This window comes from Ischnura elegans, chromosome 2 (genome assembly GCF_921293095.1).
Source record: "Ischnura elegans chromosome 2, ioIscEleg1.1, whole genome shotgun sequence".
NCBI classification, from domain to species: Eukaryota; Metazoa; Arthropoda; class Insecta; order Odonata; family Coenagrionidae; genus Ischnura; species Ischnura elegans.
The window spans coordinates 88,289,947-88,308,299 of NC_060247.1; the positions used below are offsets into that span (position 1 = coordinate 88,289,947).

The 18,353-nt window shown below is 39.4% G+C and overlaps 1 protein-coding gene and 1 long non-coding RNA gene across 2 annotated transcripts; one reads left to right on the forward strand and one right to left on the reverse strand.

Moving 5' to 3' along the window:
* The first annotated feature begins 234 nt into the window (after positions 1–234).
* On the forward strand, positions 235–4,858 carry LOC124174099. Its single transcript, XR_006868858.1, has 3 exons — positions 235–347; positions 2,121–2,216; positions 4,219–4,858. It is a non-coding gene; the product is annotated as an uncharacterized LOC124174099 (long non-coding RNA).
* Positions 4,859–9,151: 4,293 nt separating this feature from the next.
* Positions 9,152–14,539, reverse strand: LOC124154122 (dopamine receptor 1-like). Its single transcript, XM_046527651.1, has 2 exons — positions 14,390–14,539; positions 9,152–12,824 (listed from the first exon to the last, which is right to left on the reverse strand). The coding sequence occupies exons 1-2, from the start codon at positions 14,481–14,483 to the stop codon at positions 11,497–11,499; spliced, it is 1,422 nt and encodes a 473-aa protein (XP_046383607.1). The 5' UTR covers positions 14,484–14,539; the 3' UTR covers positions 9,152–11,496.
* Between the last annotated feature and the right edge of the window lie 3,814 nt (positions 14,540–18,353).

Here is an 18,353-nt window from a genome sequence, read left to right on the forward strand (position 1 = left end):
AAAGTACATTAGCGATTTCTGTGAATCATGCTTCTGTATGATGCTGTCATCTGTCAGGGCGCACTAAACTACTTGCAATAACGATAGTTTACTTAGCGGAGCGGGAAAAAATCAAACGTCAATGTATTGAATACAATACGCCAGGACCGAGGAGGATAGCCCCCCACCACTTTCCCCTCTCTGGATCTACCAATTTCCGTGGCTGAATTTAAAAAACTGTCTTTGTTTTTACAGTACCAACGCAGCTCAAAGCATTAACGCAGATTTGACAGTGAGCTCTACAGCAGCCACCCCAACAGGGACTACCACCGTTAACGACATTTTTACATTCACCATTCCGATAAAAAGTGAGTACTATTTTTATCCACTTTAATCTCCTGAATCTCCTCTATTATTTCTGAACATCAATCTAACTGGGGGAGGGGGGGGGGCAACTGCCCACCCTAAAAGCGAAAATAAATTTAATTCAAAACAAAAGTTATTAACAAATTTTCCTTTTGAAGAAAAATTGTATTAGTATAAGAGATGAAACTAAAATAAAAATTATTATTATTTCAAGAAAATAATTATAATACCTAACTCATAAATTGCTGTCATAATTTCCTTAAAAAATTTTTTTCATTAGCCTTTTCTATGCAAAAACGTTACAACTTGAACAACCACGGCTAGTTTCGCCCTCTCCCCCCCCTTTCCCTCCACTGGTTTTGATTCTGGGTATGCCCATGGGTACTGTTCTTACTTTCCCTTATCTTGAGATAATGGAGAAAATAAATTGCACCTCCAATAATTTTTAGTACTTTACAACGAATTATTTCCATTAAATTGAGATGCCTAGCATTATTTTTCTATAAATTGCTGCCAACTGTCAACGCATGTTACGATTGAGAGAGTGAAATTTTAATGGACTCGGTTATGGTTTGAATGTTTCAATATGGTTAAACTGTTTCCCTTGACCAGAATTCAAGCCTGGATTCCCCGAACTGTGAAATATTGCTTGCACCGTGTGTGCACGTATGTATGCAACTTCTTCAAAGTATGCCTCAGGGTGGTCCATCGGCCGTTTCTGAACAAAAACAGGCTTCTCTTATTGCAGAATACTTTGGATGCTAATTTTTCCACTGCCACATTGGCACATCAGCATAATTCAGCACACCTAACAAGACAATTGAAAATTTTCAAGCAAAATAAGCTTTCCATTCAGCTACCTGTTCTTGGAGCTGAGGTTTTTTAGCTTCATTAAAAAATGAAGGACATGAAAGCTAAGGCCAACTTTTGACACACTTAATCTAAAGCACACCCCAAAGTTTCCACAAATATGTAACTCATTTCATGAAAGCATTGAAAATGGAAAAATAAATTTCTGAAGTCTTTGCTGTACATGTGCATTTTCTATTAATAAAAGAAGATGTATACTCCAACAGCAAATATACAAATACCAAAGGATTTCTAGAAGAAAACTCATTCCATATTGCCACTTTCTCCATGCTCCAAAGAGATATCAAATTGCCATATGTGGTTCAAAATTTCATTTTTTCGCTGGGCCATAATGCTTCACTATGTTTGTGATTATGAATGTCATCTTTCGTCTTACCTATTATGCGCATCTGGAGAAGGTACGTAAGCTCTATCAAGAACAATAAGTCTCACAACGTTATGTTTTACAAGTGAGTTATGCTGATGTAGTTCCCACAGTGGCCGTGAGATGGTATCAGCTCCACCTCACTAAACCACCTGTTTGCCAGCATTTCATGAGTCTTCTGTAAGAGCTCGCAGAATAAAAGTCTCTATGGCATATGAGTATTAATTGATTACAGTCAAACCCGGGCAACAATGACAAGATAATAGGGACGGATTTATGGGAGGCATGACAGGGGTCATCACCCCCAAATTTTTTCAATTACAAAAAAAATTGATTCACTCATAGCACTCCCTCCATTTAGAAATTCCCCTCTCTCTGGGGAGGTATTGCATCTTCTAGAACCCAGGTCATGATCCTCCCTCCCAAATTTGATACTGAATCCACCCCTAACTGTGCATGGGGATGAAGAAGAAAGTTTTCAAACATTTTACACTCCACTGCCACTGTTTTGTTTTCTAACAAACTTTTTATTTTCTTGCAGGAAACGCTATGACTGCCAATTATGTCCTCTTGAATGCAGTTGCTGGACGATTTTTGGTATTCTACTCGTGTGAAAATTTGGGCCTCGGAAAACTTGGTGAGTGTTTGATTGAAATTATTTTAGTTACAATATATTTGACCAACTTTTGAATCCCCTAGCTCAGAGAAAAATTCACTTCCACTACATCCTTTAGAGACTGTTCCCTACACATGCTGGTATACATGCTTTTTTCCCCAATAAAAGTGTGCAGAAATGATTTTGGAATGGTGCGGGGAGGTCACGACACTCAATGCTTTTTAAGACAGGTCATGGCAAAGTTAAGTACCCTCCCAACATCTTTATCCTTATCTTCTCGATTTTGGGTATAATTTATGTTGCACCAATTGGAAAAACATTTCTCATAGATCATTTACAGCTGAGGTCCCATGCAAACAAACACAACTTTGCTGGGCCAAATAGAAATACATCAAGTGTATGAAAATTAAAATTTAAAAAGAAATGGAGCTACATATAGGTTGAAATTGATGCTGCATCATGGGTTGGGAAATTTTGGAAAATTGGACCGATGAAATAGAGTGAAAATAAGGTACACAAAAGGACATCTGAAGAAAAGGAAGGCAGGGTAAATGGAAATTTTACAGTGAGAGTAGGCAATGTGAATAAGACAAATAGGCTATGCACAATACGTAAAGGAAGATATTAGTCCCTTTTGTCACAAATTTTGTATTTTGTAATGAATTTCATATTGCTCACCATGAAAGGTTTGTCTTTTGTTGTGTATATTTATGTTTAAACTTGTTTTAGTGAGCATTTCGTTTTTGGTCTGAGTGCCAGGAATGATGTGCAAGGCTGGGGACTTGGGTGTAAGGACAAATGGATGATGAATGCTAAGAGAGTTAAGCTCCTGTATATCCTATTAAAATAGAATCATCATTTTTTGTGCTCATGTTCAATCATTTTTTATGGGTGGTTTGCCCAACATAAAAGTGGCGATGAGGATGGGATACTCCCACACGGTAAAAAGTACTGCATAATTGTGATTTTGGGTGGTGAACTTATTGTTCCATGTGGTCCATGCGTGATGGCTATGTAAATGTGTGCGTGCTTTATTTCTCACTGTGTTCTAAAAGCTCCTGTATATATACTATTGAAATATGTACATGCATCATTTTTCGTACCTACTCATGTTTAATCATTTCTTACTGGTGGTGAACCCAACATAAAATCGTTGAATTAAGTTAGGCATGCCATTTGAAAACAATGCTTTATTCTGAAAGTTAATTTATTAGCTTCAGCTAAAATTTATGAGGTTGAATTTTTCCTTCCCCTGAACTTATAATTAGACCTGGTTCTGAGTCATAGGCTGAGTGGTGGAAAAGCTCTACTGCTCTGAAAATGGGCTTGTCACCAATTCTATTTTACTGCTGTTTGTGATGGAATATCAAAAGTGAAGATACCTCTATTTTTTATGGGTTTTGTACCTGTTGCCTTATTTTCTAGCCATTCCCAACAAAAACATGACTGCCTAAATGCTATAGTGGATATGTAAACATTGCTATAGTGGATATTTTAACGTCAATTGATGATGTAATGAGCTCATGCAGAGTGAGTCATAGCATCTCAGCCACTTTTTGGACTTGTGCATGGGCTTTTGATTTTTCTCATGGTTCAATGTTTTTTTTTAAGACTCTTATCAGTGATTACTTCCTGCACTTATTAGTCCTACCTGAACAATCAAATTAGCCAGAACCGTGGTGACGTCACTAACCTATGACAGTTTTTGTGTGTAACTTTAATTTTAATTTAATTTAAAATCATAAGAAAATAACCGAATGAAAAAGAATTCTTTATTACCATAAATAATGTTCTCCTTCCATACATTGAATTCTTTCAATCGATTACTACAATTATTTGTTTGAATGTATGTACAACCTAGTGGTAGTTCCTATGAAAGCACATAAATGGTGAGGGATACATACATGTTTTCGAAATATGTAATGTGATTGGATTATTGCTTAAGTCAGTAAGTTACCTGAGTGTTTCACGGCTATGCTAGCATATGGAGTATTTAAACGAAATATTTGTCACTACTTTTCAGAGAATGTCTTGGTGTTCGTGACACCTACCACAACACCAGCACAGGTCACCACAGCCATAGAAACAATAACAGAAGCGGGCTACCCATCACATGCCCTGAAGTTTGCTTACCAAGGATGCATCAACTGATAGACTCATTTTCTAACATCATTTCATAATATGACTGAGTGAAAGCATGGTTATGCTCAGTTAACTTGATGATAGACATGAGAATCACAGGGACTGATGTCAGGACCCTGTGGGAGGACTAGGCAGGGGCTGGAAAACCTGTTTTTGGCCATCTTAATCAGATTGAGAATTAAAATAATCAGCAATCGACCTCCTAATTCGGGTAGGGGAAAATTGACCCCTAAGCCCCTCATTCACGATGTCTATTTTTATGAAGACTAGGAATGCCAAGCCTACAGGGATATTTTTTATCAGATTAGTTTATTGCAAAGAGCATTTCATGTATTTATTATGTACTCGATATTTCATCTCATCTTATTTTGTATAATTCTTTACTTTTCTCCTTCATGTCATATGTCCATGATGCTGTATATCAGAATGTACCTGTGGAAACTTGTCATAAATATAGCCTTTCAGTCTCCATGAGAGAATTTGAGTTTTCAAAATAAAAGAGGTTTGCTCATTCTTGCTGACATTATGCTCAAATATTTTAGCTGGTTATGTTTAAAAAAAAACAAATAAGTTGTAAAAATATAATCTAATTAATTAATGATGAACTAAATAATTAATGATGATGGTGATCAGGGATGCATTAAGGTTGCTGTTTTAGGGGGAATAGTTCATTACTTTTGTAATACCTAGCTCTCCGCAGTGATGTGCCTGAGATCTATTAAGCATAGACGAGTTCCAGAATCCTCCGTATCTAATTCGTATGCAGATAGTATCCATTCACTACCGCTTCGTCGCTTTTTTTCAATGGATACTATCTGCATACGAATTAGATACGGAGGATTCTGTGCCGTCTAGGGTGGTTTTAAGTTATTCATCGATGATTTGTAAACATTGTTTTAAACCCTTTTACTGCCACCATTTCGGCCTACATATCGGTCCTCACTGGTTGAGCAAAAACTGCCAGGGGCCGATTTATCAGCCCGAATTATTTAATTTTTTTCGTGATGGTGTCCTTTTCAACGGCTGTAATTTATGTAAACCCCCATAATCTATCTATGGTTATAATATGTAAATATATCTTAAGAATTGGGAAAAAATCTAGATGTATTAAATAAAATTAAGTAGGTAGCTGAAAATTTTTTAAATCTGAAATGTTGCTAATTCCGGAAAAATAGCCTTGGCAGTCTTCATACATCCCACCTGAAATGGGCTGGCAGTAAAAGAGTTAAGGTGGTGACGTTAAAACTTTCATAAAAGAGCCACCTTAAAGGTTATGATCTTTTCAATTTTTTCAATTTATTCAATTTCAATTTTTTCCCTTTCTTTGCCTCTGCTGGAGATAGGGAACTCGATTTCAACTACACCAACTTAAAGATATGAAAACGTGATATTGGAATGACAGAGGTTTTAGTATATCTGGTGATCACAGGCACCCCAATCGATTCGGATTGTGATGCATTAAGAAGAAACGACATAAGTAGTTTTTCGCCCATGTTGGGAAAATGGTGGAATAATTTTTAGCCAAAAGTGTTCATTAATCATTCCACCATTTTTCAGCTTAACTAGCCACAGCAAAGCTAACTGAACAGAGATTTTTTGACTTAAATTAAAACATGACTTACCCACAGCAACTTCAGACTAGTTGGAGCATGAAAAATCTGATATCCATTCAATGCCGGATCCAGAATTTTTTTCTGGGGGGGTACAAGGGCATTACAGGCCAACAGTCTTCTGATATTTGGAGTTAAAAAGCAACTTAAAACAATTAAAATGCAAAATTTTCTCTTCATTTTAATTTGAAAGTTGTTAATATGAAATTAAATGATTGAGGCTCTGTAATACACAAGACAAAGTGGACGTAAAGATAACCATATTAAAAAACTTGCCTATTTTTTTAAGCTTCTGGATGGGCATGTTCCCCCCCCCCTTCTAAATTTCCCTATGCATGCATTCATAACACATTCATTGTCATCTGCTTTTGTGGCGATGAATTTCCAATCTTTTTACAGCAATATGAAAAAGTAATAATAATAACTTATTCCACGTAGTATGTTTGATGCACATCTCTTTCATGACTTAAGTTTTGAACAAGATATCCATTATCAGGCACATTGGAAAATCATTTCTTAAATGAAAGTTTGCACTGATAAAAAGTATCTTTTGATCCTGGAAATCCTTGCTCACCAATTAAAGTCAATCAAAAATTCAATGAAAATAATACATTATAATTCAATTCATCCACAATACTGAATTTAGTCTGTAAAAATGTATAGACGTCTTCTGTGCATATGGCTGTGAGAGTACTCATACCATGGGTGGGTCCAGTGGCGGATACAGATGGGGGGCGCGCACCCCTCCCTTGTGGGTCCGGCCGTATTGGCAAACATGGCAGAACCACGATTGTGACTTTTTTTATATCATAAGATGGCATTGTCTTATATATGTGTATAATTACATTAATTAAAATTTTATTTTACTCTGCCTGTGACTTGATTATTTTTTATTGCGATATCGCGATAAAAAGTAAAGGCAACTCAATATATCTTTTGCGCCCCCCCCTTGAGTGTTTTCTGTATCCGCCCCTGGGTGGGTCTCATGAATGAATTCAATCATGCCAACCTTTTACTGCGTCAAAAAATTGAGGAAAAAAATTCTAGCTTTATATTCATATTATAATAATCATACTTTCCACTAAAATGTAGTTTTGTGAAAAGTACATATATATAATTATGAATACAAATAACTTCAAAAATGTGAAGGCCGGCTTAGTTTAAATATATAACTGCTTCTTGCTTTAATAAGATGGACAGATAATATACGTATATAGAAAAAAGCCACATGCTAAGATTGAAGTTGCCTACAAAATGATTTTCAATGCCTTAAATTGAGTTATAATTCCAGGCATTTCTTTCTTGTAGTACCTACATAAGATCTTTTCCCCTGTGCTCTTTTGAAAAGCATTTCCTCTGACATTTTGCTTGTCCCATGAAAACGACAGCTAGTACAATTTCAAATGTAGCATTAATTTCTTAAAGGCTCCAAAAAAGTTTATTTTGCCAGGTCTGGAAATATAGCATATGCAAGTGTTTTGTATATTATAAGATATATTTTGTTATTCATGTTTCGTATCCAAAATACAATATGTGAAAGTATTTGTTCTTTTGTAAAAAAATATTGAATCAAAGTCAAACTACACTGCCACTGCCATCCCTATGACCTACTCCATAAGTTATTTCTTTAAATGACAAAGGTATCAAATCTATTGTTGTAATAATGTGGCTGTCAAAAACATTAATGATTCAAATTAGGATCACACTGTCCCAGTAGGGCATACAGAAAAAACTCAAGGGGGTGGGGGCGCAAAAGATATTTTGAGCTACCTATACTTTTATCGCAATGAAAAATAATCAAGTTACATCCAAAAGTTAAGAAAGTAAGATTTAAACTTATTATGGGCATGTGCAAGACAATGCCATCTTATGATATAAAAAGTTACAATTGTGGTTACAGTAATATTTCGTGCGGCAGATGTAATAAAAGCTCTTCCATGCCCAGTAAGACAATTTTTGAAATAAGCAGCTGAGGCTTGCAACAAAGATGTGAGAAGATTCAGGGATAGCCATTCAAGAAAACATTAGAGATATATGAACAAATATCGAAAACTCAAGCCAGGCCCCTTCTTAGGAATGCCGACGGCCATGACCAGAGGGTGCCAGCAATATGCAGGGGGAGGACTACCGGAATAATCCAGAATGAATTAGGTATGTTTAATAATTTTAATTATTGTTTTGTGTACTCAAGACCATGGGGGGATCCAGGATTTCTCTCTGGGGGGGTACAAGCAAGGCCTTATCCAGGATTTTGTTCCTGGGGGGCACAAGTATACCTTGTAATACGAAACGATCGCAATGATAATGTATAATGTAATAACAAAATGATAACATATTAAAAGAGGATCGAGTTGGTGTGGTGGCTAGAGTGTTGGCTTCCCACCCAGTGGGCCCGGGTTCAAATCCCGGCAGCGTCAGAGAATTTTCGGAGACTGCCCGATCCCTGCTTGAATGTTGTGTGGAGGACATTTCAAGCACAACACATTGTCCGTCGGATGGGATGTTAAGCTGTGGTCCCCTTGGTGCCTTTCGTCAAGAGCAGGCTAATGCCGATGCTGGGTTTCTCTCCACCCTTCCTTCCATATCCTTCCCCCATGGCGCAAATGACCTCAGCTGTCGGCCGCCTCCTCCAAATACTATACCATACATATTAAAAATCTTGCATATTTTTTAAGGATCTGAGGGGGCATGTGCCGCTGTGTACTCCACCCCCTTAGATTCCCCTATGCTCAAGATGGGATTAATTATGCTCTTAAATGAGACATCATTGACATCAAGTGACTGGTTAACAAAAGTCATGATAGTCAAATAGCACTTTTATCAATTTTGCTGCCTCAAAATTTTATAATATATATGTTTGTAACCAAGCGAAGATTGTGAAGATTTCCAGGCTGGAGGATGCACTGAGATATGGCTCGGTGTCCCGGCACCCCAGCACTGGCCTGACTCAAGCCATTGACAGGCTTTACTGTTTAATTGATTTGTATAAGCTAAACCGTTTTTACAGTAATAACATAGATACTTGTTTCATTTATTTGCACGTTATGCTTTAAAACACCCTCTATTAAGACCACATGTATGTAAGAATATTTTACTGAATTTTAACAAAGATATTTAATGAAGAAAATAAATATTGAATTCACTTCAATCACACCAGGAGTCACTGAAATAGTTGCATTCTGAAATAAAAGAGCACAATTCACAAAAGTTTCATCCATTTTATTAATAACTTTTAACGTCAACGGTTTGCCAACATCTGCACCATTGCTATTGGTGGCAAATAATAAATAAAATCATAAATTAACAACTTAACAAAAATATATATGTGGGACATAACATTTAAATTTGGGCCCTGCATGAGCTTATTTTTTATCCTTGGCGAGAATAATCATGTGATACACACTTACGGATACTTAGACATGGCTACACACTAGTCGAAGTAAATAGAAATGCTTTCTTTCAAACAAAAATTGGCACTTTAAGTATGATAAATATGTAGTAGATATCTATATCAAAGAAAAATCAATAAAAAATTATGTCGAAAAAGGTGTAACACATGTATGTAGAGATACAATGGTCGTGTAAGATTTGAACATAAAAAATGAAATTCATGTCGACGGGATGCTATTCTGTCGAAAGGCTGGTTAAACTCAGTCTCTTCTTCAAATGAAAGTTTGAGCATTAGAAAAGTGATGAGTCATTTCAGGGCAGAGCACTTGGATTAGTCACATGTTATGCAGTGGGCCACAGAACTTCATCATATTATTGCTGGGAACAGTGGCGTAGGCAGAGAACTGTAGAGCAACTTCATCTCAAGGGTTAACTGTAAAACACTCGACTTTGCTCCCAATGATATGCTTTCTATTGACATATGGCATACTGTAACTCTCTCATGAAACCAAGTATTTTGCAAACCCGCTGCAAAAATATCAGTGTCTTTATTTTTATTTTCTCAAATAAAATGTGCCACTCTATGAATTATATTTACAATTTTCTTTGTCCCAACGCAATGAAAATGATGAGCAACTGGGAATATTGAAATATGATGATATATACTAACTGTAAGTGTGAAAAAAAACCGAAGGTTTATCATATTCATTTGAACTTAGGAAAATAATATCCTAGGAATGATTGGCAATCCATGGTTAAGGAAATTCAAATTTTGTTGCTTTCCTTCCAGAGTAAGCCAAGTAGATGTTTCAATTACTCTGCCTACACCAAAGGATATTAATGGAAAAAAAGATAACATTTATAGATTGATATGGGGAGTAAACTGCCCGACAGATCATACTTCTTGAAACTGGCGTACAGATTTGGGTTTGCCTAGCAAGAACCAGATTTCAAGATGGTTGGCATGAGTACAAACTATTACATGGAAATACACAAGCTTTGCTTTCGTCAAACATCTACTCGAAGTTAAAGGAAGACAAGGTGAACATATTTCACACATAAAACAGCATTTTGGGTCAGTTTACCCAGATTCCCAACTGAGTTGCTTATCATCCGACATGGTATTGGTAATCTCATCCCATTGACTAGAAAAAATGAATGGCTCAAAGACCAGACCAGCACATGTAAATCTTTCACCTAGATTAATACCCGCTACTTGCCCGTAGGGCAACTAAAGGGGACATACCTCACTACGGCAAACATATTGTTTGAAGTCGGTGGAGATCATAGAGATTTCATATTGCTCTACAACATTTTTACAGAACATAAATTGCACTATATACATAATACTGTTTCTTTGGTATCCTTGTTGCGCTTAGCATCCAAAATTTCATGCAATATTAATTGCAGTCCAGAACTAACCTTTTGAAGGCTAGCTCTTTGATAAACTATTATTTTTCCTCCGGTGCTCACTTGATGGTGCAAAGCGGTGGGAAATGAGCAATTAGAGTGGTCATTCTTGATAGCACACAAGCAAGTCTATGTTGCGCTTTACATATTTTTTAAGCAATTGACCCTGCATCTTACACTCACTGTGACACTTCTAAAAAAATACCCTGCAGACTTCATAGAATGTTTTTCAATGCAGATCTAACACAGAACGTCAGCATACGAAGCTAACTTTCATGTTACAGCTCTAGCCCCATCTCCTCGAGCCATTTTTATAATTCACTTGAACCAATGCTGTTTTGGAGAAGTAGCACTTCACACCCGGGACTCAGCCAAATTATTGGCAAGTGGAACATATTATTGGTAGGCATCTTCATCTTTTCACATTGCCCAGAAGGTGTGGGCCAGCGTCCAATTTCAGCCAGCAGGGAGATAAATAACGTCAACCAGACTATGGGCTCGCCCGGTACGATTTTTGCAAGGAAGGTACAAATGTTACTTGTTTGCGGAGATATTATCTGCAACCCGTTCCCTAATCGCCGTTGTTAATCGCCGATTAAATCAAGCTGGGCCTACTCCTCGCTCAGAATCACCACCGGCCGCGACCATGTTCCGGCCTGGGGGCCATCTCGACACTTGGCCCTTGGGAGGCCAAAGGGCTCGTTGTCCGGTGGGCGAGCTTCCTCGGGGCGACTTCCCCTTCCACTCGGTCATATCGCACTGACCCGCTCACCCGAAGTGGCCTCCAGGGAGTTGACCCTGGTCTGCCTGGGTGCCGCCGACGAAGACGATGAGGAAGACATGGAAGACCGCGGGCCGCTGCACGCGCCCCCGTTCACCTGCCGCGGACCCCCGCCCCCCGCGTTGGCCAAATCGCGACCCAAAATCTCCCCCGAGATAGCCGAGCCGGAGGACGCGGCCCGGCAAGAGCGCCGGCGGCCGCTGCCGAAGACGCGCCCGCGGCCCGCCGGCCCTCCAGACACCGCAGCCGCTGGGGGCGATCGGCTGACGAAGCAGCACGCGAGCGGAGACATCTTGGCGGAGAGGATCCTCCGGAACGCGTCCCTGAACTCCGAATTGAAAATGGAGTAGATGATGGGGTTGAAGGCGGAATTGGAGTAGCCCAGCCACGTGAGCACCTTGAAGTATATGCCGGGCACGCACGTCTTGCAGAACGCCGCCACGATGTTGACGCAGAAGAAGGGCACCCAGCAGCCGAGGAAGACGCCCATGATGATCCCGACCGTGACGGCAGCCTTGTGGTCTGACACGGGACACGAACCCCCGCCCGCCACCGGCGAGGGTCCTGGCCTCTGCGGGCCGTCCGCGTTCAGAGTGTTCGCCCCTGCCGCGCCTCCGCCACCGCCTCCCTCCAGGGTGCCAAACCTTGTAGTCCTTGTTATGGCTTTGATGGAACGGACATGCTTTTGCGCGAAGCGGTACAGCCGAATGTAGATGCCCAGCATCACGATGCACGGCACGTAGAAACTAATGCAGGAGGACACGACGGCGTAGGTCGGGGTGAGGTCTAAAGCACAGGTGGGGACCTCCTCCTCGGCCGTTGAAGTCACCGGCGGCGGAGGAGTGGAGGCGTCGGGATCCGTGGGCTCTGCAGAGGGCCTGTGCAGCCCGAGTGAGATGGGAAGGAAGGAGGTGAGGGCGGAGAGGAGCCAGACGGTGCCCACGCCAGCGGCCACCGTCCAGCGGGTCATGCGTCGGCTGTAGCGCAGCGGGTCTTTGATGTGCATGTGACGGTCGAGAGCGACGGCGCACAGGCTGAGGATGGAGGCGGTGGAGCAGAGGACGTCGGACGCGACCCAGGCGTCGCAGAGCGCGGGGCCGAACGGCCATCGGCCCATGAGGTCGTTGACGCCCGCGGTGGTCATCACGAGGCTGGCGACGAGCAGGTCGGCGAGCGAGAGGGAGGCGAGGAACGCGTTGCCGGAGCAGCGGCGCAGGCGACGGTCCGTCAGGATGGCGGCGATGACGAGCGCGTTGCCCGCCACCGAGAGGAAGATTAGCGCCCCGATGAACACCCCTGCGAGAAAAAGACAAGCAACCATATTAGTCATATCCGAGGCCAGAATTATTCAAATGGGGTCGTTCACTGAGACTCGAAATCGCGAAAAATTCATGAAAATAATTGGAAGGAAGGGGAAGTAAAAGTACGACAATAATTGAATCTTTCCAATTAAATCGTTCAAAAGTAACTGATTATTGTTCAATTAAAAAGGTAACTTTGACGTTAAAAGTCAGTTTTTTTGTTTCTTCAAAAAATTATCATTTAGTAACGTTTGAAATATTTTTTTTCGCAATTACGATAGGTATAATGAAAGCAAACTATGCGTTTAAAAGCTGTTTATTTTATTTGTTTAAATTAATATTAAAAAGTATTAAAAATTCTCATTTCAAAATTGGAGTCGGACATCCGTCCTCTGCTGTCTCATTGAATCCACCCCCTTTAAAATCACTTGAAACTCTAGGAAAAATTGTCGAAACACAAAATTTCAATTTTCTACCAAGTATATGGTTGACAATGACCTTTATGCCTCTGCTTTTTGGGGACATTTAGTGGTAAAAAATCGATGGTAATGAGGAATTATAACACAGAGGAGAAACTTGTTGAATTAAATAGCTCGCCAAAAATCTACAAAAATACAAGAAATCTTGAGTACGCCATTTTCACGAAAAAGTTCAATGTTTGTTCCCCAAGCATTGGAAAAATATCTGACGTCGTCACGTCAGATTTTTTCTCGTTTTTTCACGCGGAAGCTTCCTTTGACTTGCTTGAAGTGTTCTCGGTATCGCCACCGGGTCAGGAATTGCAGTACTGCCGACGTTTCTGACTCGTCGATCGTTCTCAGGGCTATTGAGTGTCGAGCCCTGAGGAAGATGGCCGAGTAGGACATCGAAACGTCGGCAGTAATGCAGTTCCTGACCCGGTGGCGATCCCGAGAACTCTCCTCGCAATCTATTCCCCGGGAAAGCACCAAACCTTCCTTTCTTCCTTTGAATTATTTTATTTCCGTGTCGCAACACGACACATTTTTGAGATACACATTTGCACAGCCCCCTCACCGAGCGAAAGCAAGCCCCTAATATATAAGAATGTATTATTATTATTATCGTAATCAGTTACAATTTGGCAACTGGCCAGGTGGTAGCATGTACTTCCAAAAAAGAAAACACAAAATATCCACAAAGTCACATATGAACTAGACAGTGTATAAATTTTAAAAATTCAATTAAAATTTCTAAAAAATTAAGTCACTTTTTTCAGCTTTTTCTTAAATATTTTCACATTACCTCAAATAACTCTGCAATGTGTTCCAATCTACAATTTTTTATTGAGGTAGGAAATTTTTTAAACTTTACTCCTCTGCGCCTGGCATTTAATTTTGAACTGATGATCGTTCCTACCAATTAAATTAGGTTTTCCCAATTTATTGCTTAGTTCTCTCCATGCTTTATCCTCTTTGTATATTTTATGCATCCCGCAGAGTCGTTTTTTTTTTCTCCTACTTTCCAAAGATTCCCAACCAAGTAGGTAGTATATAAGGTATGTATAAGGTATGTATAAGATATAGTTGTTTTAGTGCTCACCTAAGACGACGAGCGTGAGTGTGGCGAAGAGGGCGTCGGCCGACTCGTCCACGTCCTCGTCTTCCTGCCCGGCCGCACTCCCGTTGCCCTCCATCGCACCCACCTCCTCTGCACCACTCACGGCCGCATCCAACCCACTGCTCCCTGCGAGAGCAAGAACCACCACTGTCAAATCACACTTTCTCTATAAAGCCCCTTCATTCAGAGACAGTGATCTCTGATTTGCATGCGAAGAATTCGAAGCGGCGGTAGACACCACTTCATCTTAGACTGCGTAGAAAATTGACACTATGGGAAGTCACAGTAACCATACAAAGAAGGGAATGTCAAGCGCAGAATAGAATATAACCGGTGAGTATTAGAGCGCAAGGGAAATAAAATTAATTGATAAAATCATAACTTATAACTTCGACTACAAGTTTCGACTGTGCTGTATACCTTTTATAATAATAGTAATGAACGATTTAAATTTTCCTGCCGGATAATATTCAGGAATTCTTCTCGGGCTTTACACCAGGTTATCTCTGCCGTATCGGCCGACGTTTCGGAAAACGACTTGTCTCAAAATGTGAAAAATTTATTTGTGTATAAATTATATACATATTTATTTATATATATTTTTGCATAAGTTTTATTTTTGTCATTGTTCGTATATTCATATTTAGTGCATTCTTGTGTAAATAAACGTTTTTGTGAAATTTTACTTTTTTCCTATTCATGCCTAATTAAGTAGTTTACATGCATTGAAATGTTATGTGGGGTGGTTTTTAAGGGCTGACAAGCTGAAAAATAAAATTAGTAAATATTTTTAGCGACAAAAATCTTAAGTTAAAACGCCGTGCCGAATAATTTATTTTTTAGGGTAAATATATATTTTTTAATTAACTCCTAATAAGGGTTGATTTTTTAGGGTTGCAATATTCTGAAATTATGTTCCAAAGCACAAATAAACATGGATTTTCCCCAAGCGGGGAGCAGGGGAGGGGCAGCTGTCCCCCCCCCTAGAAGCAAAAGTAAATTTAGTTCAAAACGAAATTTTTGGAAAAAAATGTTCTTTAAATTCAAGGAATGTGACATTAGTATAAAATATGCAATAGGGTAGTTTCCTTCATCAAAGAAAACAAAAGCCATTGATGGCGATTCGTTACCCACCATTAGTGTATTCATAATACACAAATTATTTGGTTTTTGAAATACCGGTTTAGACGAATGGCAAGGGTCAAATTTTATCCTCATTTGAAAAAGGCCAGATTGGCGCCCATGCGATTCCACTCCACGTGACGTCACAGGGACCTAGTTTCTACACGAGAGGATAGGAGTTATGCATCGTCAGAGGTTACCAATGCATGCGTGAGGCACAGAGCTCAGGGAAACATGTCTTAATAATCACCTATTAAAACTGGCTAAGGTCGGAAAGTTTTCTTCGCTTGATAAGGCATTAATAAACCTTTTTTAAGCCATGCGCTACCAGCCAGGAAGGTACTCAGCTACCCGTTAGCATCCTGCGTCCTATCAGCGCTCAGAGCCTCGATCAAGGTCACCTACCAGGCGGGAGGGGGAACCAGAAATGCGTCGCACGGACTTTTTCCCTTAATTCCTACTTACGCGTCGCGTTTTCGCGCGCTTGAAATTTTTCACTTTTCATTTGATCGCGAAAAATAGATATCGTCATTTAAAAATCTAATAGCGTGAAATACGTACTCCAGGAGTAATAATCTTTCGATCTAGAAAATAAAAAAATAATAGGAAACCACCCTATTTAAAGCGCTGTCATAATTTTCTTGAAATTTTGGTTTCTTTACCTTTTCCGCATTATAACGTGAGCGATCATTATTCTGTATAATTACTTGAACAATCATTATTCAACTTATCTAAACTAAATTTTACCCATACAAAGCTTTAAAATATAGCTTTCTTTATTATAATTTTTGCTTTTGGGAGTAGTTTTCAACCCTAAAAAATAATAAGTGCCCATCGACATCGATTTTAAAGTAGAAGGTAAAATTAGCCTAGTCGCAAATTTTAATGCAAATCGATTCAGTTTGAAAAAATGGCAAGGATTTGCACTTTTTTTGGGCTTCATTTCCTAGACTACCACGGTGCCCTCCAAAAAAGACCTTAAAATGCTAAAAACCATGTATTGCACTCTATCTAAAAGCCCTCTGACGCTCAAAGACGATCTGTTGGATGAATATGAAAAATTCCCTCCACCGTTAAGCACAGCTTTATCATAGCTTGCGAAGAAAATTCTCTAGATGAGAAGACATCGTGGTTATGCAAAGAAAGAAATTCCAGTCATAGACTTGAACATGATCATCGAGTCCTTAAGCTTCAATAGTAAATAGGTGCAAAATAAGCAGATTCCACATTGGGGATGGAATATGATAATTATGGTATTCATTCATAGGTATATTAAATATTACTTAATAATGGGTAATCACACCTTTAGGCAGTTTTTATCAAGATCTATTTTGAGATACATGCATTTAAAATAACACATTTTACAGTAGAAACCTAGATAAAAAGAATTAAAATGCCATGGCATGCAGCTCATTTGACACATTTTCACCATTATATAATTTCATGAAACACTTTTTCCCATATTCCATTGGAATTTTAACTAAAAATGCAGTAATTTCCACTTTCATTTCTATTTATATGAATAATAACCTTACGTTTGTGCATTACTGACCCTCGTTAAAATAGAATTTCTACGATACTCTTGAATGGGATTACATATCGTAGTCCCCACAAAAAGTGATGAAAATGCATGATAAATTAACGGTCAAGTCAACTTTCGACTTCGTCCGGCCTGTTGGCTCCTGCAAACAAGACATATCACTGTTAAAACCCATGCGTCACACTCGGGACTCTTTCATCCAGAGACGACACATTTCAACAACGGAACGTTCATTCAATCCATTTCTTGAATGAACATGGGGAATTTGTTATGTCAAAATATTTTTCATTACTGCCAACGAAGAAAAATGAGATTTCATTGGCCAATGTCAAAGAATAAAATCCCCGATAAAGGAAAGAGCAGTATTTTAAAGAGTTTTCCAGCAGTATTTCTCAGTAAGAGCAGTATTTCTCAAGCCTCATTTAAAAGTTTCATTGCATAAAAAAATTAAAAATTACAAAGAAAAATCCAAAAAATGTTCTAAAGATTTTATCCTAAAAGCAACGCGAATATAACCGCTATTTTCCACAAAAGTTATTATGAGGTGAATCATGAGTTAACGATCACGATAAAATTTATCTTCCATCATAGTTACTATTGAGGTAATACTGGCATTTTACTTCCAGCTATCCCAAGTACTGTAGAACACACTGAAATTGTTGCTTTTATTCCTAAAATTGGAAATATTCAAATTGTAAGAGCAGTTTCATTTAGATTATTATAAGGTGCGAGACGACGAGGGTCGCCTCGAACGGACTTCCTCTGAGACCCAGCCATTAAGCACGTTCCTGCTGTCATCGGAAGAGTCGCCTGACAAACGATCCCTTCGGTGACTCCAGGGCGTGGGCTTGTGGCTGCTAGGGTCGGCAGTTGGTGTTGTGCAGCGAAACAAGGTGTATGGCTTGGGACTGAATAAAGGAAGTTGCTTGTGTGACAGAATTTGGACTTGTTCCCTGCTTTGTTTCCCCCGAACCCCTTTATCGTCGGCGAAGACGACTTACATCTGGTGTCCGAAGTGGGGGATCTTTGCTAAATTCTAGGGGAAGCAACTGCATATCAAGTCACAAACAAAGGTGGAGAACAATCAAGAATGACGGGTCGGATCAGCTTATCGGGCCGCAAGATGAACCTCCAGCAGGCGGTGGATGAGCTATCCGCGCAACTGCGGATTCTCAAGGAAGAAAACGAAGGTTTTCGGGCCCGTGCGGATAACACAAAGGGGGAAGGACAAATCACGGGGAAGTCATTCTCAATGGTATCCTCCATTGAGTATTTCTCTGGCGC